This window comes from Canis lupus, chromosome 36, assembly GCF_003254725.2.
Source record: "Canis lupus dingo isolate Sandy chromosome 36, ASM325472v2, whole genome shotgun sequence".
Lineage (NCBI taxonomy): Eukaryota > Metazoa > Chordata > Mammalia > Carnivora > Canidae > Canis > Canis lupus.
Genome location: NC_064278.1, coordinates 768256 through 787003, shown reverse-complemented (window position 1 = coordinate 787003; position 18748 = coordinate 768256). Strand labels below are relative to the sequence as shown.

At 35.7% G+C, this 18748-nt stretch overlaps 1 protein-coding gene across 4 annotated transcripts in view; it reads right to left on the bottom strand.

The window, feature by feature from the left end:
- The window catches only part of GALNT13 (polypeptide N-acetylgalactosaminyltransferase 13), a 541363-nt gene that overhangs the window by 426795 nt on the left and 95820 nt on the right, over positions 1-18748 (bottom strand). For all 4 annotated transcript variants that reach the window (XM_035698790.2, XM_049106172.1, XM_035698788.2 and 1 more), the window contains one exon: positions 2597-2842. In XM_035698790.2, the coding sequence (XP_035554683.1) occupies positions 2597-2738 (142 nt within the window). In that variant the 5' untranslated portion in view covers positions 2739-2842. The remainder of the gene's footprint in view (positions 1-2596; positions 2843-18748) is intronic.

The window sequence follows — 18748 nt, the reverse complement described above, 5'->3', positions numbered from 1 at the left end:
AGGCATCCAACTTCATATTTTCCACATGGATTACCATCTTATTTCCAGATCCATTTATTGAAGAAATCTTCTCTCCCCACACTGATCTGCAGCACTCCTGCCATATTCTGAATGTCCAACATGTGTAAGTCTACTTCTAGAGTTCTAGAGTCTCTATGCTATTCTATTAAGTAATTTGTCTACCCATTGTGACCCCTTGTACCAATACTACAGTCTTAATTACTCTAATTTTATAAGAGCTCTGCAGCTTTCTCATTCAGAAGTATCCCGTAATCTGTTATTTCATAAAAATTCTAGTACTTTCCTTTCCGTTGTCCATCTCTAAGCTATGTTCTTTTCTCTTCCTTTCCTTTCTTTTCTTTTTCTAGATATAATTGATGCAGAACATTATGTAAGTTTAAGGTGTACAAAATGTTGATTTAATGGTACTTAAATAATTGAGGAATTGATAAATAAATAAGTGTATCTCAAAAATTAATTCATAGTGTATGCTCATTCTGGGTACTTAAAACTGTTTAAAATTTAGGACTAAAAGAGATCTGAGAAACCACCTACTCCAAACCTTTTTTTTTTTTAAATAATGGAGACACATAAGACCAGAAGGATCAACTTTTTTTAAGTCAAAAAGCCAGTTTTAAGGAGAACATGAAATTTTCAGTCAAGTACAGTTTACACAGCATCACCTGCCTGTATATAAAATATTAAATGTGTGGCACCATTCCTAAATAAAGTTAATATTCTAAAATAATAAATAACAATAGAAAATACAATTAAAACCCTAAAGTCATTTCCATTTGCTCAAGACAAATATTAATGTACAACATTAAACAAGTCTTAAAAATAAGGAGAATACAGTTTAATTTTACAACTTAAGTATGAGAAAAAATTACTAGTTTTGCCTTGCATCATTAAATTTCACATTTTGAGATTTAAGACTGAGCATTAAGGACTTAAATCAGCAAAGCTGTACTTTTTTGTACTTGCAGAATAAGCTGTCATAGTTTTGCTGAATCAGACGATGACATATTTTTGTGACCAATCTAGATGGCTCTATTCAACAAATGACAAAGTGATCATTCCAAACTGATGAGATCCACCAAAACACATTTCCACTTTCAGCCAAGCAGCAGCTCAACTGATTTAACAAAGAAGTAGAGAAGGAGGATTTTTCTCTGGGATTTTAACCAAAGATGAGCATATCAATCCCCATGTTCATCTATCAAAAACCGATAGACTCATAAAGTTCTCCTCTTTGAATAATTCTAGCATAAAGGCATAAAATATGCATATAAACTACCTAAATGGGTCTAGGCTCAGTCACTTCCAATGTACTTTCAATTTTTTTTGCCAGTCAAAAATTACAGTGAGTCAAACTCATTTTGAAAAAGAGGAAGATAGAATTTCTTCAATTGAGCAAGAGCATTACTGCAATCTAAAGTGAAAGAAAAGTTGAAAATACTCTTTTAACAAAACTAATTTTTGGAAACGCTCTTCTGTGTTTCCTAAGCCTCATATAACCAAATAGTATCAATGAAATTATGTTTATTCACATACTTTGATTAATGAATAACCTCAAAAATATCTGTAGCATTAAAAGTAGACTACATTCATTAAACAAAGGCAAAACTCATGTCCTCATGTCAGTAATTTAGATTCTCTTTTTCAAAAGGTACAAACATTCCAAATGGGTCTCAAAGCTTGTCTTTTGTTATATTTATTAAAAAAAAAAAAACTTTTGCTAAGTAGAGAATTAATATAAACTAGATTTCAAGAAAAACAATATTTAATATAATGATAATAAAACTAATTTCAAGCATCCTAAGTATGTTAGAAGCACCCCTATACTAGGAGTATTATGGAAATATTTTAATAAATCTAGAAGTTGTTAACAAAAAGCATAGAGAAAGTTATTTGGAATAACTGCAGAAAATGAATCCCTGTAACTTGACTTAAAAAAATCACCACTTTAAAAATCATTAGGTTTCTTATGTAGTCATTGAAACTGGTCCATAAAGAAGGATATAATAGTGAGCTAATGTGACGTTAATTGTGTACTTGAAATTAGAAAGGCATCAATCTGGTGCCCATAGATTGAATCTGGCCATCAATATATGTTTTGTTTAAAAAGTTGTTTGTTTTAAAAAAAAAAGTTTGTTTTATTGTTTTTGGAAATCTGTAGGTGTGTCATGTGTCCTTACCTTTTGCTACCATCTCCTCTATCTCACTTCAGTAGCTTTTCCCTTTTATGTTATGTGTTTAGCCTCCAAGGGCTTTTCCTTCTGGAAGCCTAAACTTTAAATTCAGTCCAGTTTGAATGTTCACAAAATTGTTCCTTCCGAACCATCATCGAACACTGGAATTATTAAAATTGGAAGGTACCTTGGAGGTTAGCTAACTCTTCTCATTTCTTCCAACAAGACTCCTGAGGCTGAGAAAGTAGCTTTCCCACAGTTAAATGGACATTAAAGTTCTGACAAAATGCTCTTCTAACTCAATAGCTTAAAAAAAAATTCCCTATTTCAAAGTTTCATGTTTTGTCAAGAGTCACCACAACTCTCATCTCTATAAAAGCAACATTTGCTTCATAAGCACTTACCCCTGAGTGCAGGTAACAGGGATCTCTCCTTCTTGTCATCACATTTGTTACATTCACTGAAGTACAGGAGTAAGAAGACGTCAACAAGAACCCACATCAGTGAAGTGGCTAGAACCACCTTGCAGTAAACAAACCTCCTCATGTCTTCCCTTGATTTCTAGTTAACACATAGATTGGACACAGATGCTACAGTGATAAATCCAAGCCACAGGGGTGAGCTCCAATGTAAAAGCAGGATGCATCCCACTGTATTAAAAAAAGGAGGAGGAAAAGAAAATTTCATTATTGTATAGTTTGTTTTGCATAAGAGATATAACATGAGATTTAATATTTCCATCTATATCAGCACTCAGCCTTCAAATTCAGAATGAAAAACCTAAATAAGTGAAAACTGTAAGCAAGCCAGGTGGCTAAAATTCTAACAGCTAATCCCAGATCTGTCACTACTCTGCTGGGCACTTGACAACTCTCTGATTTCTTCAGATTGTATTCTTTTCTTAAGAAGTCCTATCATGAAACTCTGTAGAGCACCAGATTGTCAAATAGAGGAACCCTGAATTTACCGGTTCAACACTTCTGAGGAGCCAATACTGCAGAATCAGAAATCATCCTGGGATACAATATATGATAGTAGCTAAGAACTGACCTTTATACACAGATAGGCCTGCATTGTTCACCTTTCTGTGGGACTCTTTAAAAAATTTTTTTTAATATTTATTTACTTATTTGAGAGAGCTAGCATGAATGGGAGGGACAGAGGGAGATGGAGAAAGAACCTCAAGGGATCCCTGGGTGGCTCAGCGGTTTAACCCCTGCCTTTGGCCCAGGGCGTGATCTTGGAGACCCGGGATCAAGTCCCACATCGGGCTCCCTGCATGGAGCCTGCTTCTCCCTCTGCCTGTGTCTCTGTGTCTCTCTCTATGTGTGTCTTTCATGAATGAATGAATAAATAAAATCTTAAAAAAAAAAAAAGGAAAGCAAATCAAAAAAAAAAGAAAGAAAAAAAGAAAGAACCTCAACTCAAGCAGACTCCATACTGAGCCTAGAGCCCGACGTGAGGCTGGATCTCACCCCACAAGATTACAACCTGAACCAGAGTCAGACACTTAACAGAGTGTGCCACCCAGGCTCCCCTCTGGGGAGCCCTTTTAAGCCTCTGTTTTCTTGTCTATAAAATGAAAATTAAAATGCCAAACCTAAAGATTTGCTATAAGGACTAACCACAATAATGCTTGTAAAACATCCTGCAGAATAGATAATTATTAATATTAACATGAAACAAACAAAAATTCTCAAATTCTCAAAAAGGACTAATGTATGAAATAAGTCATCAGTTACTTAGCTGTAAAAACCCACCTGGTCTGCAAAGAAAATATCCACAACAAATGTATATTTTAGAATACATATTACACATTCAAAAAAATTAGCAGAAGGAAAACAAAATATTAAAGTGACTTAAAATAACCAAAGCACAAATTCTAAAAAAAAAACATAAAATATAAGTGCAAAATTATTGAGAGATATTCAAAGGAAGTGTAGAATTAACAATGTAAACATATTTTTAAAATTTATACTATAAAGAGTAATGGCTACCTCATTAATTTATTTGCAATAAATTTATAGCTAAACCATGTACTGTAAATATAACAAGCCAAAAATATTCTCATATCATTTGCTACATTTAAAATAATATCAGGGTGCCTGGGTGGCTCAGTAGGTTAAGCGTCTGCCTTAGGCTCAGATCATGATCCCGGGGTCTTGGGATTGAGTCCCCCATCCAGCTCCTTGCTCAGCGGGGAGCCTGCTTCTCCCACTCCCTCTCTCTGCTGCTCCCCCTGCACTCTTTCTCTCTCTGTTAAGTGAATAAATAAAATCTTCAAAAAAGTAAAAATAAAAAATAAAATAAAATAATATCAATTGTGGGGCTCCTGAGTGGCTCAGTCAGTTGGGTGTCCAACTCTTGATTTCAGCTCCCGTCATGATCTCAAGGGTGGTGGGACTGAGCCCCATGTTGGTTGCTTGGGATTCTCTTTCCCTCTCCCTCTGCCCCTCCCTCACCCCCACTCACTCTCTCTCTAAAAAAATAAAATAAAATAATATCAACTGAAATATAAAATTTCTGATGTGAGCTGGAAGTAACATAACATAAGTAACATAGTGTTGGAAGATATTGGGAAGAAGAGCTATTAAATACAAAGATACTTGGAATATTTCATAAATACCTGTCTCAAAAACATCAAAGTGCAATTTGCTGAGGCAGCTCTTTAAATTAATGGCAGTTGACTCTGGATCATAAAGCAAAACAAATGCTGCTGCCTGTTATAACCTACCCAGACTCATAATGAATTAAAATTTAGAGTGACGGTTGAAAAAAATCAGAACAGAGTGTATTTTCAATATCTACATTAAATTTACATGTATTTAGCATACAAAGATTAATAAAAGAAAGGTGCAAAATGTGCAAATCTAGGGAATACATGATATTTGGGGTTTATCTGTTTGCTTATTATTTTTCTTGAAAAAATGGCATGTTAATTATCTCCTTTATTTCACTTCAACTCCATTTTTCCATAAATAGTATAACTAAACATTGGAACTCAACCATTAAACTTGATAACAGGGGAATAATTGCCTATGTATATTTCCTGTTGCTTTGTGTATTCTTTACTGAATAGGAGATATGAAACAATTCAAGTCAAATGTTCTTTCTTTGGTCCTATGATAAAGTAGTTCCCTTCAGTTTATTGTGGAAAAAAAGTCCCACAGAAAAGCATATATGACACTGATGGTTACCAAATGGCCATTCCCCAGATTTAGGACAGGAATATCTTAAAATAAAAGATCCTATAATAAAATATCTTATATGTTATACAGAGATCTATAATAAAAGGCATAACCAATATCATCCCTGGCTCTGTCATCAAATGAAAAGATATCTCTGGGTAGGCATTTTGCCGCTCTGTGCTTCACTGCCTTTACTTGTAACATATTTCCTGTCGTATTCACCTCACAAAATATTGTAAGGCTTAAGTGAGATAAAGTATGAGAACATTTTTAAATGAAAATATAAAAAATATTATAATAAAAAATGTGAAGTCACTTAATATTAAATATTAAAAATGTCTAAGATAAGACATTTCCTAATAAGAGCTTAACAGTTAAGGTTATTCGGAATTTAATATTAACTTTAGTTATAATAAAAAGTCAAAACCATATCTTATTGCCATTTCAAGCATTATTCAAATTATTCTAATTTCATAGCCTGATAGAGTTATATATCAAGTCATTAGCACTGAGGGAAGTCTCCTAACTATTTTAAGTGATAAAACTACACTACTATTTTAATTTTTGTTTATTCGTAAAACAGTCTTTCCTCATATATTTCAAGTTCTATATATCTTTCTCTCTCTGTCTCTCTGTCTCTCTCTCTCTCTCTCTCTCTCTCTCTCTATATATATATATATATATCAAGGTATATCTCTACCTTGAGAACACCTCTACCTTAAAAATACACTAAATTTTATCATTTATAAGTTTTATCTGCTGGCACTCGTGTAATAGTAATCTCATATATTCTTATACGCTTCACAAGAACAAAACTGATTGAGCAAAAAGATGGTATAATATACACACTAACAGTAACCAAATAAGCACAGTTGGTGGCCCACGTTAATTTAAGAGAATCAGCATCTGTATACTGTTTTTATTCCAATAAGCTTCTATTTATTTGCAAACACTTCTCGATTTCTCAAACCAAATCCAAGTTCTGCAATAGCACTGGCTTGCCAAACCAATGTGGAACATGACTAACTTGCATAAACTACAGCCTCTTCTATCTGAAAACACAGCCCCTTTCCTAATTGTTTCACTCTCTTTTGAGCAGTTATTTCTCTCTAAAAGTATTTCTCTAGGTGGGAATACTTTTATTTTTTTAGGCAGCAATACTTTTAAAAGAAAATCATCAAGTACCATCTTGCTAGTCAATTGCCTTTCTTTTTCTTCTCGCCCACCAAATCATATCAGACAGATATTCTATGACCTATTACAGGATTTTTGTTTAAACATATGCACCATTTTCTTATTGATCAAAAATAGATTTCAAATTTTAAAACATCTAGATAGAGCTTAGGAATTTAGTGAATACGTTTTTAAATAAGGAGAAAAAGGGTTTTTGTTTGTTTTTGAATTAGGAGGTTATCACTTGCATGGAGAGTCTACTTTAGTTGCTACTAGACATATTTTTTTTCTGTACTCATATATTTTATTTTGTAGAAAATTGCATAATAGGTGCAAATTTATTCAATCTACTTTGTGAGGCTATATGTGAGGCTGCCAAAGGATCCCGGGAGCTAATATAGGATTGCTGCTAGTGCTCCTAGAAGTCTCAGGCACCAGCATACTTCAAGTGTCTTACATAGCTATGCAGGAGCTTCTGTGAGCTGATGACTGGACAAATGTGCAGAATTTGCTATACGGACTGATAAATCTAATGTGTAAGCACTGAAACAAATACTCTGCATCAGCCACAGGTATGCTTGACAGGAAGACTGATCTATGTATGAATGAAGATCAAAAGATCAAGATGAGCTACCCATAGCCTAAACCAATGGGTCCACTATAAATAAATCACAAACACACAGGAATGTATACTAAGAGAGAAAGAAGCAACAATGATGCCAAATGAATGTCTATGTGGAAAAAGTGGAATAGAATTTTTTTAAAAAGGCCTTCACTTGCATTTCAACTAAGGAAAGTTGAATAACTCATATCATAAAATGTGACTGTTAGGAGGCACCTTAGCATAAGATCTAAAATTATGTAGTGCAGAGTTAGAATGCCATGGGTTGAATCCGAATTCCAATGTTGACTAATTGTATGACTTAATTCAAGTTACTTATATCTATGCCTCAGTTTCCTAATCAGAAAATGTGAACAATAATAACCTCACAGGCTATGATGAGTATTGAATAAACTAATGCATGCAAGCACTTAGGAGGGCTCAATATACATTAGTTATAATCAGTAGTAATAGTAATTAATATTATTATCATCATGAACATCATCAAAAGAATGAGAGAAAAGAATGAGAATTTTCTTTGCCCATCCTTTCAAAAGTAGTATATATTAAGTATGTGTGTATTCAGGGCATCAGAGGACAAGATGAGCATCACAAATACATTTATTATTAATGATTGTATCACAAATTATAGCATTTTATATTTAATAATCACAAATATAAGTTATACCTCATTTTTTAAGGCAAAAACAAAATGTTTGTATAGCTATCATTTGATCCTCTGATGAATATCTCTCTGACCCTTTTCCTAATTGTTCTCTTTGGCAGGGACTTGAGTCTCCAGACTGTTCCTTACATATACAATGCCTCAGGGTATTTGCATATGCTGTTTTCTCTGTCATGGCATGGTCAGGGCTCCCTGCTCTTACTTCCTTCAGACCTTACTTCCTTCCTGCTCAAATGTCAAATCTTGGAGAGCTTTCCTATCAACCTATATAAAATAACACACACAACGTAGTCACTCTGTACTTCTTAACACATTTTATCTTTCTTCTTTGCATTATGATCCCCAAACATAGTAAAAGATTAATTGGATTTTCAATTTGTTTATTAGCTGTTCCTCTTTCTTAAATAGTAAGTTATATGAGAACAAGATTTCACATGTTTCACATATTCCTTTTCTCACTCCAATATATTTAAGTTTTTAAAACTCTAGCACTGGGGGTTGGGGGGTAGGGTAACTGAGTGATGGACATTAAAGAGGACACAAGATGTAATGAGCATTGAGTGTACAACTGATGAATCACTGAACTCCACCTCTGAAACTAATAATACACTATATGTTAATTAATTGAATTTAAATTTAAAAAACAAAAATAAAAATTTTTTAAAGGAATAAACAAACAAACAAATAAATAAAACTCCAGCACTGGTTATTATGGATTGTTATTATGAATTTTGCCACAACCATCCCCCAAAATTCATATGTGAAGTCCTAACCCCCAGTATTTTAGAATGTGGCTGTACTTGGAGACAGAGTTTTTAAAGAGGTAATTAAGGTAAAATGAGGTCATACACATTGGCCCTAATCCAAATGACAGGCATTGTTATAAATACAATATGACACAATCAGAGGAATGATCAGGTGAAAACAGAGAAGGCAGCCATCTATACACCACAGAGAAAGACCTAATGAAACGAATGAAACAAAGTCTGCTGACACATTGATTCTGAACTTCTAAAAATCTGTGAGAAAATAAATTTCTGTATGTAAGCAACCCCGTCTGTATTATTTTGTTATGGCAGCTGTACCAAACTTTCCCCTATTCCATTCCTACAAGCAAACAGATGACTATGACTGGAAAGGGCTCCCTGCTACTCCAAATACACGGGCTGTTCTAATTTTTACACTATAAACTCACATCACACTACAAGTAGGCTTTCAGTGCTTTGCTGCAATCCTGCAACAGTTCCTAATCAAATCAATCTCCATCTATCAGGAGACTTTTGCAGCTTGTTTTCTTTCCCCAGACTGCCATCCCCACACTTTTTCCTCTTAGCCCATCCTGACACTTCTACATTTAGCAGAAAAGATATACATATTTGAAGGAGTGCTGTGCCTACTGCCATGTTGGATGTATGAACTTACTTGTTTCTATTACTGCCAAGCCTAAATTTGCAAGTCCAAGTGTTACGATGGATGACTGTCCTGGGAGCCCAACACCCTCTGCTCTCATGTAGGATTTCACTTATGCATTGCAATTGTCTGTTCTGCATCATTTTTTTCTCCCCTAGTAAGTCAATGCTATTAAACCAAAGATGCTGTATGAAGAATCATCATAAAATAAACTAATTTGACCCCACATCCCTCTTCAGCTATTCCTCTAGACCTTGCTCACCTTTAATACAACACTTCTGGAAAGAATTATGTATAACCCTGTCTATATATCCCATATCCTTAACCTCATAATTTTGCTTAAATTCAACAGGCTTTAGCCCCTGCCACTATATGGAAACCTTATTTGATATAATCACAGCCAATGGTCAAAGTCAACGTCCAATCCTCAAGCACCATTTTACATAACTCCCAGGTAGCATTTGACATACCTTGGCCAAAAACCTCATACTCTTTTTCCTTTTTCTTTCAGCTGTAGAATTTACTGATTCATCACCTACATAAAACACCCAGGGCTCATCACAAGGACCCTCCTTAATACCCATCATTGGTTTAATCCATCCCCACCCACCTCCCCTCCAGTAACCATCAGTTTGTTCTCCATAGTTAAGAGGCTGCTTCTTGATTTGTGTCTCTTATTTTTTCCCTTTGTTCATTTGTTTTATTTATTTATTTCTTAAATCCACATATGAGTGAAGCTATATGGTATTTGTCTTTCTCTGACTGACTTATCTCACTTAGCATAATACTCTCTAGCTCTGTCCATGTCATTGCAAATGGCAAGACTTCATTCTTTTTATTGCTGAGTAATATTCCATTATACACATATACACAAACACACAGACACACACTTTATCCAAACATATCCAACTGTTTTTCTCAGTTGATGGACATTTGGGCTCCTTCCATAATTTGGCTATTGTTGATAGTGCTGCTGTAAACATTGGGGTGCACGGATACACCCCATAGGATACATAAATCCTTTGGGTAAATACCTAGTAGTGTAATTGCTGGGTCATAGGGTAGTTATATTTTTAACTTTTTGAGAAACCTCCATACTGTTTTCCAGAGTGGCTGCACCAGTTTGTATTCCCACCAACAGTGTAAAAGGGTTACCCTTTCTTTGCATCCTTGCCAACATCTATTGTTTCCTATGCAACTTTTTTTTTTACATCTCTTATTTGATCTTGTAGCAAATTCTGTTGGCTCCACTTTCAGATTTGACCCACTTCTTACCAATTCCACTGCTGCCACTCTAGACCAAGCCACCATCACCACCTTGACATACTGCCTTAACTTCTTTATTTAATTTTTTTAATTTTTATTTATTTATGAGAGTCACAGAGAGAGAGAGAGAGACAGAGACAGAGACAGAGACATAGGCAGAGGGAGAAGCAGGCTTCCATGCATCGGGAGCCCGACGTGGGACTCGATCCCGGGTCTCCAGGATCGCGCCCTGGGCCAAAGGCAGGCGCTAAACCGCTGCACCACCCAGGGATCCCAACTTCTTTATTTAAAAAATAATTTTATTGAGATACAATTTACAAACCATATAATTCGCCCATTTAAAGTTTGCAGTGCAATGGATTACAGTATAGTCACAAAGATATGCACAAACACTTTTAGAATACTTTCATTATCTCAAAGGAAAACAGCTTCCCTTCACTATAACCTCCCAATCTTCCCATGGCCCCTAGCTCTAGGTAACTGCTAACCTAATTTCCGCCTCTTACAGAGTTGTCCATTCTGAACTTTCATCTAAATGGCATCAAACAATGTGTGATACTTTCTGACTGTCTTCTTCACTTAGCATAATATTTTCATATCCATGTTGTAGCATATACCAGCACTTTATTTCTTTTTCTTCACAAATAATATTCCATTGTATAGGCATACCACAATTTATTTATTCATTTATCAGTTTGTCTATTTTGAATTGGTTATTATGACTAGTGTTATTCATAATATAAAAATTTTGGTTATTATTAATAATGTAGCTCTGGACTTTCATGCACAAATATTTATATGGACACATGTATTCATTTCTCTTGAGCATATGCCTAGAAGTTCTATCACTCAATCATATGCTATCCTTATCTTCTTTTTTTTTTAATCTTTTTTTTTAATTAATTAATTTATTTATTTATGATAGTCACAGAGAGAGAGGCAGAGACATAGGCAGAGGGAAAAGCAGGCTCCATGCCCCGGGAGCCCGACGTGGGATTTGATCCCGGGTCTCCAGGATCGTGCCCTGGGCCAAAGGCAGGCGCTAAACCACTGCGCCACCCAGGGATCCCTATCCTTATCTTCTTAAATGCACTCCCATAATAATCTCTCTGCACAGAAGTCAGGATGATCCTGTTAAAATTTAAATTTAATCTCTTCTGTGTTCTGTTTACTATTGACCAATAACTTTCTATCACATTTAAAATAAATTCCAAATCCTTATCTTGACCTATAGCATTCAACCAAATCTGGATCCTGACTGCCTTTAAGACCTCACCTTCCATCTCTCTTGCTCCTTCACTCAATGAAATCTAGAATCTTCATGCTTGAAGTTCTCCGTGAACACTCTTTCCCTAAATAATTCAATGGCACACCCTGTACCTTTTATTCAGATCACTGCTCATATCCTTAGAGATTTATTTTCTGGACCAACATAATGCCCTGCCACCATCTATGTCATATCCTTAGAGATTTATTTTCTGGACCAACATAATGCCCTGCCACCATCTATGTCATATACTTACATAATTTATTCAGAGTGCATATCACAAGTACATGTTTATTTATTGCTTACTTTCCCCATAATATTATGTCCATTATTTTCCATGCTATTCTTAAGATACTAAAAACAGTTTTTAGCATAAAATAGGTGTTTGATGAACATTTGTTGAATGAGTGAATTAAAGGACTGAGAAGTAAAAGCTCCAATAAAAATGTGGTAAAATTAAACAAGTACTGGCAATAATAATAATGAAAATCAAAAACATAATATTTGTTTGGCTCCGCTGTAGGTGATCAGTCACTCTAAATTGAAAATAAATACAAACTTGTTAACTGACATAAAGCTGTTCTCTCCTTCCATGCCCTCTGACACCTATTGTCTGCTCTAATCAGATCTCAGCTGTTTTAAGAACAAAAAGATGATTAAGGATAAGGTTGAGGGGGACGTCTGATGGCTCAGTGGTTGAGTGCCTGGTTTGGCTCAGGGAGTGATCCTGGGGTTCTAGAATTGAGTCCTGCATCAGGCTCCCTTGAGGGAGCCTGCTTCTCCCACTGCCCATGCCTCTCTGCCTCTCTATGTCCCTCATGAATAAATAAATAAAGAAATAATCTTTAAAAAAGAAAAAGGATAAGGCTGAGTTATCCTGTCACCAGAGTGGACAGAAGGCCATATGTACCTCCTGTACAATTATGGTTCAGAAGTTGGGGGGGGGGGAGTTGGGGGGGGAAGGGCTCATACCTATAACTCTGTCTGAGTGTGGCAGGTTTAGTACAGGCACCGAAGTCACCAACCTACCCAAGTCACAATCCTGCCTGGTCTCAGGCTATAGTGCTGCTGTCATAGTCTAATCAGCCACCTTTGGCCATACCACTGTGGCCCACAAAACTAAACTGGGTCGTGTTTTTTGATTTCCAGGCCATCCACAGTCTGACAATAGTATGTCTTTCATCATAAAGGCCACCCAACAATAGAACAATAATGACAATATTAGATATATTTTCCACACTTCCTACCATTCAGAGTTTTTTGATGAATGTTGGAATGACATCCTCAAAAAAGACTGAAAAAAATATGTGACCAACCTTCTAATCACCTCCCAGTCCACCCACTTGAGCAAAGCAGTTGGCTCACTAAATTTGGCCTTTCTCCCCAAAAATTCATCTTTTCTTGATCACCTACTAATGATCTGGATGAAAGGGGTAGGAAACTATGTAAAACTATTTTGAAAATACAAGATTCCACTCATCCTTTGCTGGACATGGCACATTTTTCTTTCCTGTAACAGGAACCCCAAGCCAACCTGATTAGTATACTACTAGGTAACAGCCCAGGCAAAAGAGAGACTAGCATATTCAAACTTAATTCTGATACAGCCATCTCTTTTCGGATCAACAGGGTCCTAGAGAATGGGGATAATAAGCTCTTGATTGTATATACTGCTAACTGAATCCCCATACAATGGCTGGTGTGGGCCAAAAAGAAAGGTATTTGTAATCTTTGTAAAACTGTCTTTTTCCTACTTACTTTTAACTCTGCCATATGAAAGGTCTCAATCAGAGTAAAGATGATTGATAAAAACAGGTGAAGTTATATTTATTGAGCTAAGACACAACAAATTTCATGGCTTTGGAAGAAGATTAAAATCTTGACACCTGGGTAGAAAATAGATTGCATCCCAAAGGATAGAGGAAAGGGGTGGTGTCAGTTCATGTTCTCTCTGTCACCCAGATCCAACATCAGAGCCTGGCAAAATAATCACCTGGCCTGCCTGGGTAAAGCAGCTCCTGTGGTTGGCACTCTGACTGCTATTATTACCTAAACTTGATTTCTGAAGAGTAGAACTAATTTGTAGTCTTTTGTAGGTCTGAATTTTAATATAAGCATGTGTTCCTTTGAGAATAAAACTTTGACCTTAATTATAAAAAGCAAAATATTCCTTTAATTTATCCTACAGTTGCAACTGAATGTCTACACAGATGTCAACAATGTGTTAGGCACTAAAGATAAAAGATATAGACAGATATAAGCCCTGTCTTCTGGCCTGGGATCCAGGAGGAGAAACAAAAGGGTACTAGAATAGAGGTAAGAAAGGATATACGTGAAACATTAGGAATATTCCAAAATATGAAACTTTTTTTAATGTAGCTATTATATATAATTATTGATGTTGAGACAATGTGCAACAAACAAAGTTATTGAGCATGGCAACATTGGAAGAGTGAAGTTTTATGGAGAATGTTTATAAGGCAAATGCCACTTGTCAACACAGTTTGTTATACATTGATCTTTATAGTCATGATTATATATAAGAATATGCATTCTATGAAGATGCCATGAATGACAAAGCCTAAAGTATATGTTACTAAGACTTAACAAGCAATAGATTATCTTTAGAATAATAAAATTAAGTCTTCATGGAGTAAGCTTGTAAAAACCTACTTATGACTCACAAAAAGATAATGAAATTAAGCAGTTTTAAAAACTGTATTCATCAACCTAAAATTTGCTCATCATTTATTTTTTTAGGTATTATTTAATGACAGCTCAGGATTCATCTTATAAAATAGCATACTAGTAGGTAAAGATTTTTCATTAATAGTTACCAAGAAGGGAAAACAGAAATCCGAAATGTTCAACTGGAGATAAAACCTAGAGATTTAAGACAACAGTAAAGCATTTAGACAGTTCCCAATAGATACCTGGCAGTAAACTGGCCATCTTCTGTCATAAATCACATGATTAAAAAAGAAAATAACTGTTTCCACTGAGACATCAAACCATTAGAAAATCTTAGCTTCAGCTTCCTAGCTTCCTACCCTTAAGGCTTTTGAATTCTTCATAATAAAAGACGTAAGGCATGAATTACAAGTGTTCTTTATTTGAAATGTGGAAGGGAACATAGCTATTTCTTGTCTAGGCTTTCTTTCTAAAACAGAGGCATTTACTTGTAGAAGATAATGAAAAATAATATTAAGTTATCTTTAAAATTATATCAGAATCACTCTGCTCCAGCTGGCAATTAGTGGGAGACAAAAAAAAAAAGTGAAGTAAAGACCAAGAAAAGCTCAGAACTGTAGGACACAAAAGGTCGCCAGCAGCACAAAGTAAAGGATGTAGAAGGGATTTAGCCACAGAAAACCCTAGAAGTAAAATTAGTTAGAGCTCCTTCCAGAAATTTTATCATATAAATGCATAAATGTAAATAAAATTTTGTTTGCCTGCTTGAATATTTTAATATGCTGAATTTTGTTACCTTAATGATACCTGAAAGAAAGGCACACACTTCCCAAAAATAAATTTTAAAAGTATTAACAGGTAAAATATTCAAAATCCTCCCTTAAAAAAAAAACCCACCTTAATAAAATTACCATAGACTGTTTATTACTTTGATTTGCAGCTTGTTTATGTTTTTTATTTCCTGCAACTTTCCTGGTGAAGTTATTAATCATAAATTAAGTGCTTTAAAAGATAGGCAATTAGAGGGAAGTAGTAAATAAAGAATTAAAAGTCAGAATATTGATTAACTAGTCCCCAATTAATAGCAAAGTAAAATTATTATATACTCAAAGACTAAAAAGTCATATTCTTATTATTAGCAAAGCAATCTTGTCTTATAAAATTGCTAACAACTGTAACTTGTTAATCAATATAAAGCAATCTAATATAATGGAGTATATAATCCAATAATAGAAAACATAGAAGCATTATAAATTAAGGATATTTTCCAAAAATATATGAGAAAGGGAACGATATACTACCTTTTTACAAGATTTAAAAGTTGAGCATTATATGTACAAGCAAATGAACCAGCCCAAACACAAAGCAACATTTTCCCTGCCATATGGGAAAATGAGTAATTAATTCATTTAAGGATTTTGCTAGTTAAAAACAATGTATTACAATTAAATAGTTTTTGACAAAATTATATTTTAGGATGAAATGGGTCCTTTTTTTTACTTTGTGGGTGGAAATGTAAAATGATAAAAGCTTCTTTGGAAAGAAATGTGGTTTACTAAAAATAAATATGATTTTTAACCTATTTTCTTAAAAATAATCATATACTTTGAACCAGTAATTTCTCTGCTGGAAAACCCTCTGTAAAAACCCCATATTAGAGAAGACGGCAGAGTAGTAGAGTAGCCTGGGCTTGCACTGTCCCTCGAACACAGCTCGATCAACATCAAATCATTTTGAACAACTAGGACATAGATCTGAGAATTAAGAAAACAATCTGCACAACTGGAGGGAGTGAATGTGACAGAAGCACATCCAGGGATGTGAGTTGGGGGAGAGAAAAGCTAAGGTGCTAAGGAGGGGAGAGAGCCCCTTTTGGGGAGAGAAGTCAGGGAGAGAAGTAGATAGTGGGGCAGTGGGGTGCCTAGGGTTTGCACAAGATGATGTGTTGTGAGGATGTCCTGGATCACACTGGGAGAAAATGATCCCCTTCCTGGAGTACATTTAGAAAAGCATATATTGCCTCTCCAGGGACAAAAGGCCTGCTGGGAGCCACTGAGCAGCCTTTCAACAGTAGGGGACACAGATGCAAACAGAAGGCAACTAACCTGGTCACAGCTTTTTGCTGTGCTTCACCGTAGACCCCAGGCACCTACAAAGCAGTGCAACTACTTTTCTGGGACAGATCGGTGCCCAGTGCAGTGCTGCCAGGCTCTCCCAGGAAGGGAACAGGTCCTTTAAGATTTGGAATTTTGATTCCCAGCCACTGGTTAGAGATAAAACACAGGAGAACTATGGCACTGGGCATGCCCCTGGCCTGGGCACAGACAGGTTGATCAGGGATCCGACCAAAGCCTGGGACACAGGAGGGGAGATTATTCACTTTTCTGTGAGGCCCTCCTAAGCAGCAGGAGCTAGGAGTTCTCCTCCCTGGGATGAGAGGGAGGGATGATGCCATCTACCACTCCACTCTCCCCGACCCCCAATGCAGTCAGAATTCAGAGAGAAACAGCATTGCCAGTAGAGGCTGGAATCCCCCACAACAAACCCTACTCCCCTGCACTCAGCACCTGAATCTTTACCAAGGCAGGTCTGATTGTGAGCCAGTCTAGCTGGCTTTTACCTCAGAAGACCATCACAAGCCCCCTGACATGTACCAGGTCTGCTGATGATAGAGTGCCCTAGAGTGTCAGCTTCAGGTCTGGCTGCATTAGGATGAGCTTTTCTTTTCTTTTTATATTTTATTTTATATTTTATTTTTTGTTAGTTTTTTTTTTCTTTTGATTCAGGCTTATGAGTTTTTGTTCCTTTGTTAGTTGGTTTCCTCTTCTCATTTTTTGGATCAGACTTCTTTTTTTTCTTTTTCCTTTCTTTTTCTTTGGAATCAGACTTACATTTGTTTATATTTGTTTGTCTACTTATTTTCTTTTTTCTTCCTTTCCCTTTTTTCTTGAATCAGGCTTTTTTTTTTTTTTTTTTTTTTAAATCAGGCTTGTCTTAACAAACAAATCAGGGCACACTTAGTTAGAGATCCAAACACTCTCCACTGCAAGCAAGGAGGAACTCCACTGAGGTCTGACCTGTGGGAAAGCTAAGACATAGCAGAAATGCACAAAGCATACATCAGAAACACTTCCTGAAGTTTCAGGCTCTGGACAGTGTAGACCCTTCTTGATATAGTATTACTCTCAGGAGTAGGAAACATAACAAGTTTTCATAACATGCAAAAGACAGAAACCTAGATAAAATGACAAAATGGAGGAATTCTCCCCAAAAGAAAGAACAAGAAAAAAATCACAGCCAGAAATTTGCTCAAAACAGATATAAACAATATATCTGAGCAAGAATTTAGAACAACAGTCATAAGGATACTAGCTGAGCTTGAAAGAAATGTAGATGACACCAGAGAAACCCTGGCTGCAGAGATAAATGACCTAAAAACAGGCCGAAATAAAAAATGTTATAACTGAGAAGTAATGCCAACTGCATGTAAACATAACAAGGATGAAAAAAAATAGGTGACAGAGAAGATAAAATTATGTAAAATAATGACACTGAAAAGAAGAGGGAAAGAAAACTGTTAAATCATGAATATAGACTTAGGGAAATCAGTGATTTCACAAAGGACAATAATATCTGTATCATAAGAGTCCCATAAGAAGAGTGGGAAAAGGGGGCAGAAGATTTATTTGAACAAATTACAGGTGAGAATTTCCCTAAATGGCATAGGAAATGGGCATTCAAGTCTAAGAGGCACAAAGAACTCCCTCTCAAAATCGACAAAAACAGGTATCACCAAGACATATCATGGTGAAACTTGCAAAATACAAAGAAGAGATCATTCTGAAAGCTAAGCACAAAAATTCCTTAACCTACAAGGGTAGACATGTAAGGTTAGCAGCAGACCTGTTCACAGAAACTTGGCAGGCCAGAAGCATGATACATTGACCTTGCTAAAAGGGAAAAATATGCAGCTAAGAATACTATATCCAGTAAGGCTGTCATTCAGAGTAAAACGAGACATAAAGAGTTTCCAAGACAGGCAAAAAATAAAAGAGTTCATGAACACTAAACCAGCTCAGCAGGAAGTATTAAAGTGGACCCTTAGAGTGGGAAAGAGAGACCAAAAGCAATAAATACTAGCGCTGAATAGAGACAATCTACGGGAACAGCCACTTTATAGGTAATATCCCAGCACTATATTCATATCTATCAATAATTATTCTGAATGTAAATGGGCTGGATGCTCGAATCAAAGACATAGAGCATCAGACTGGA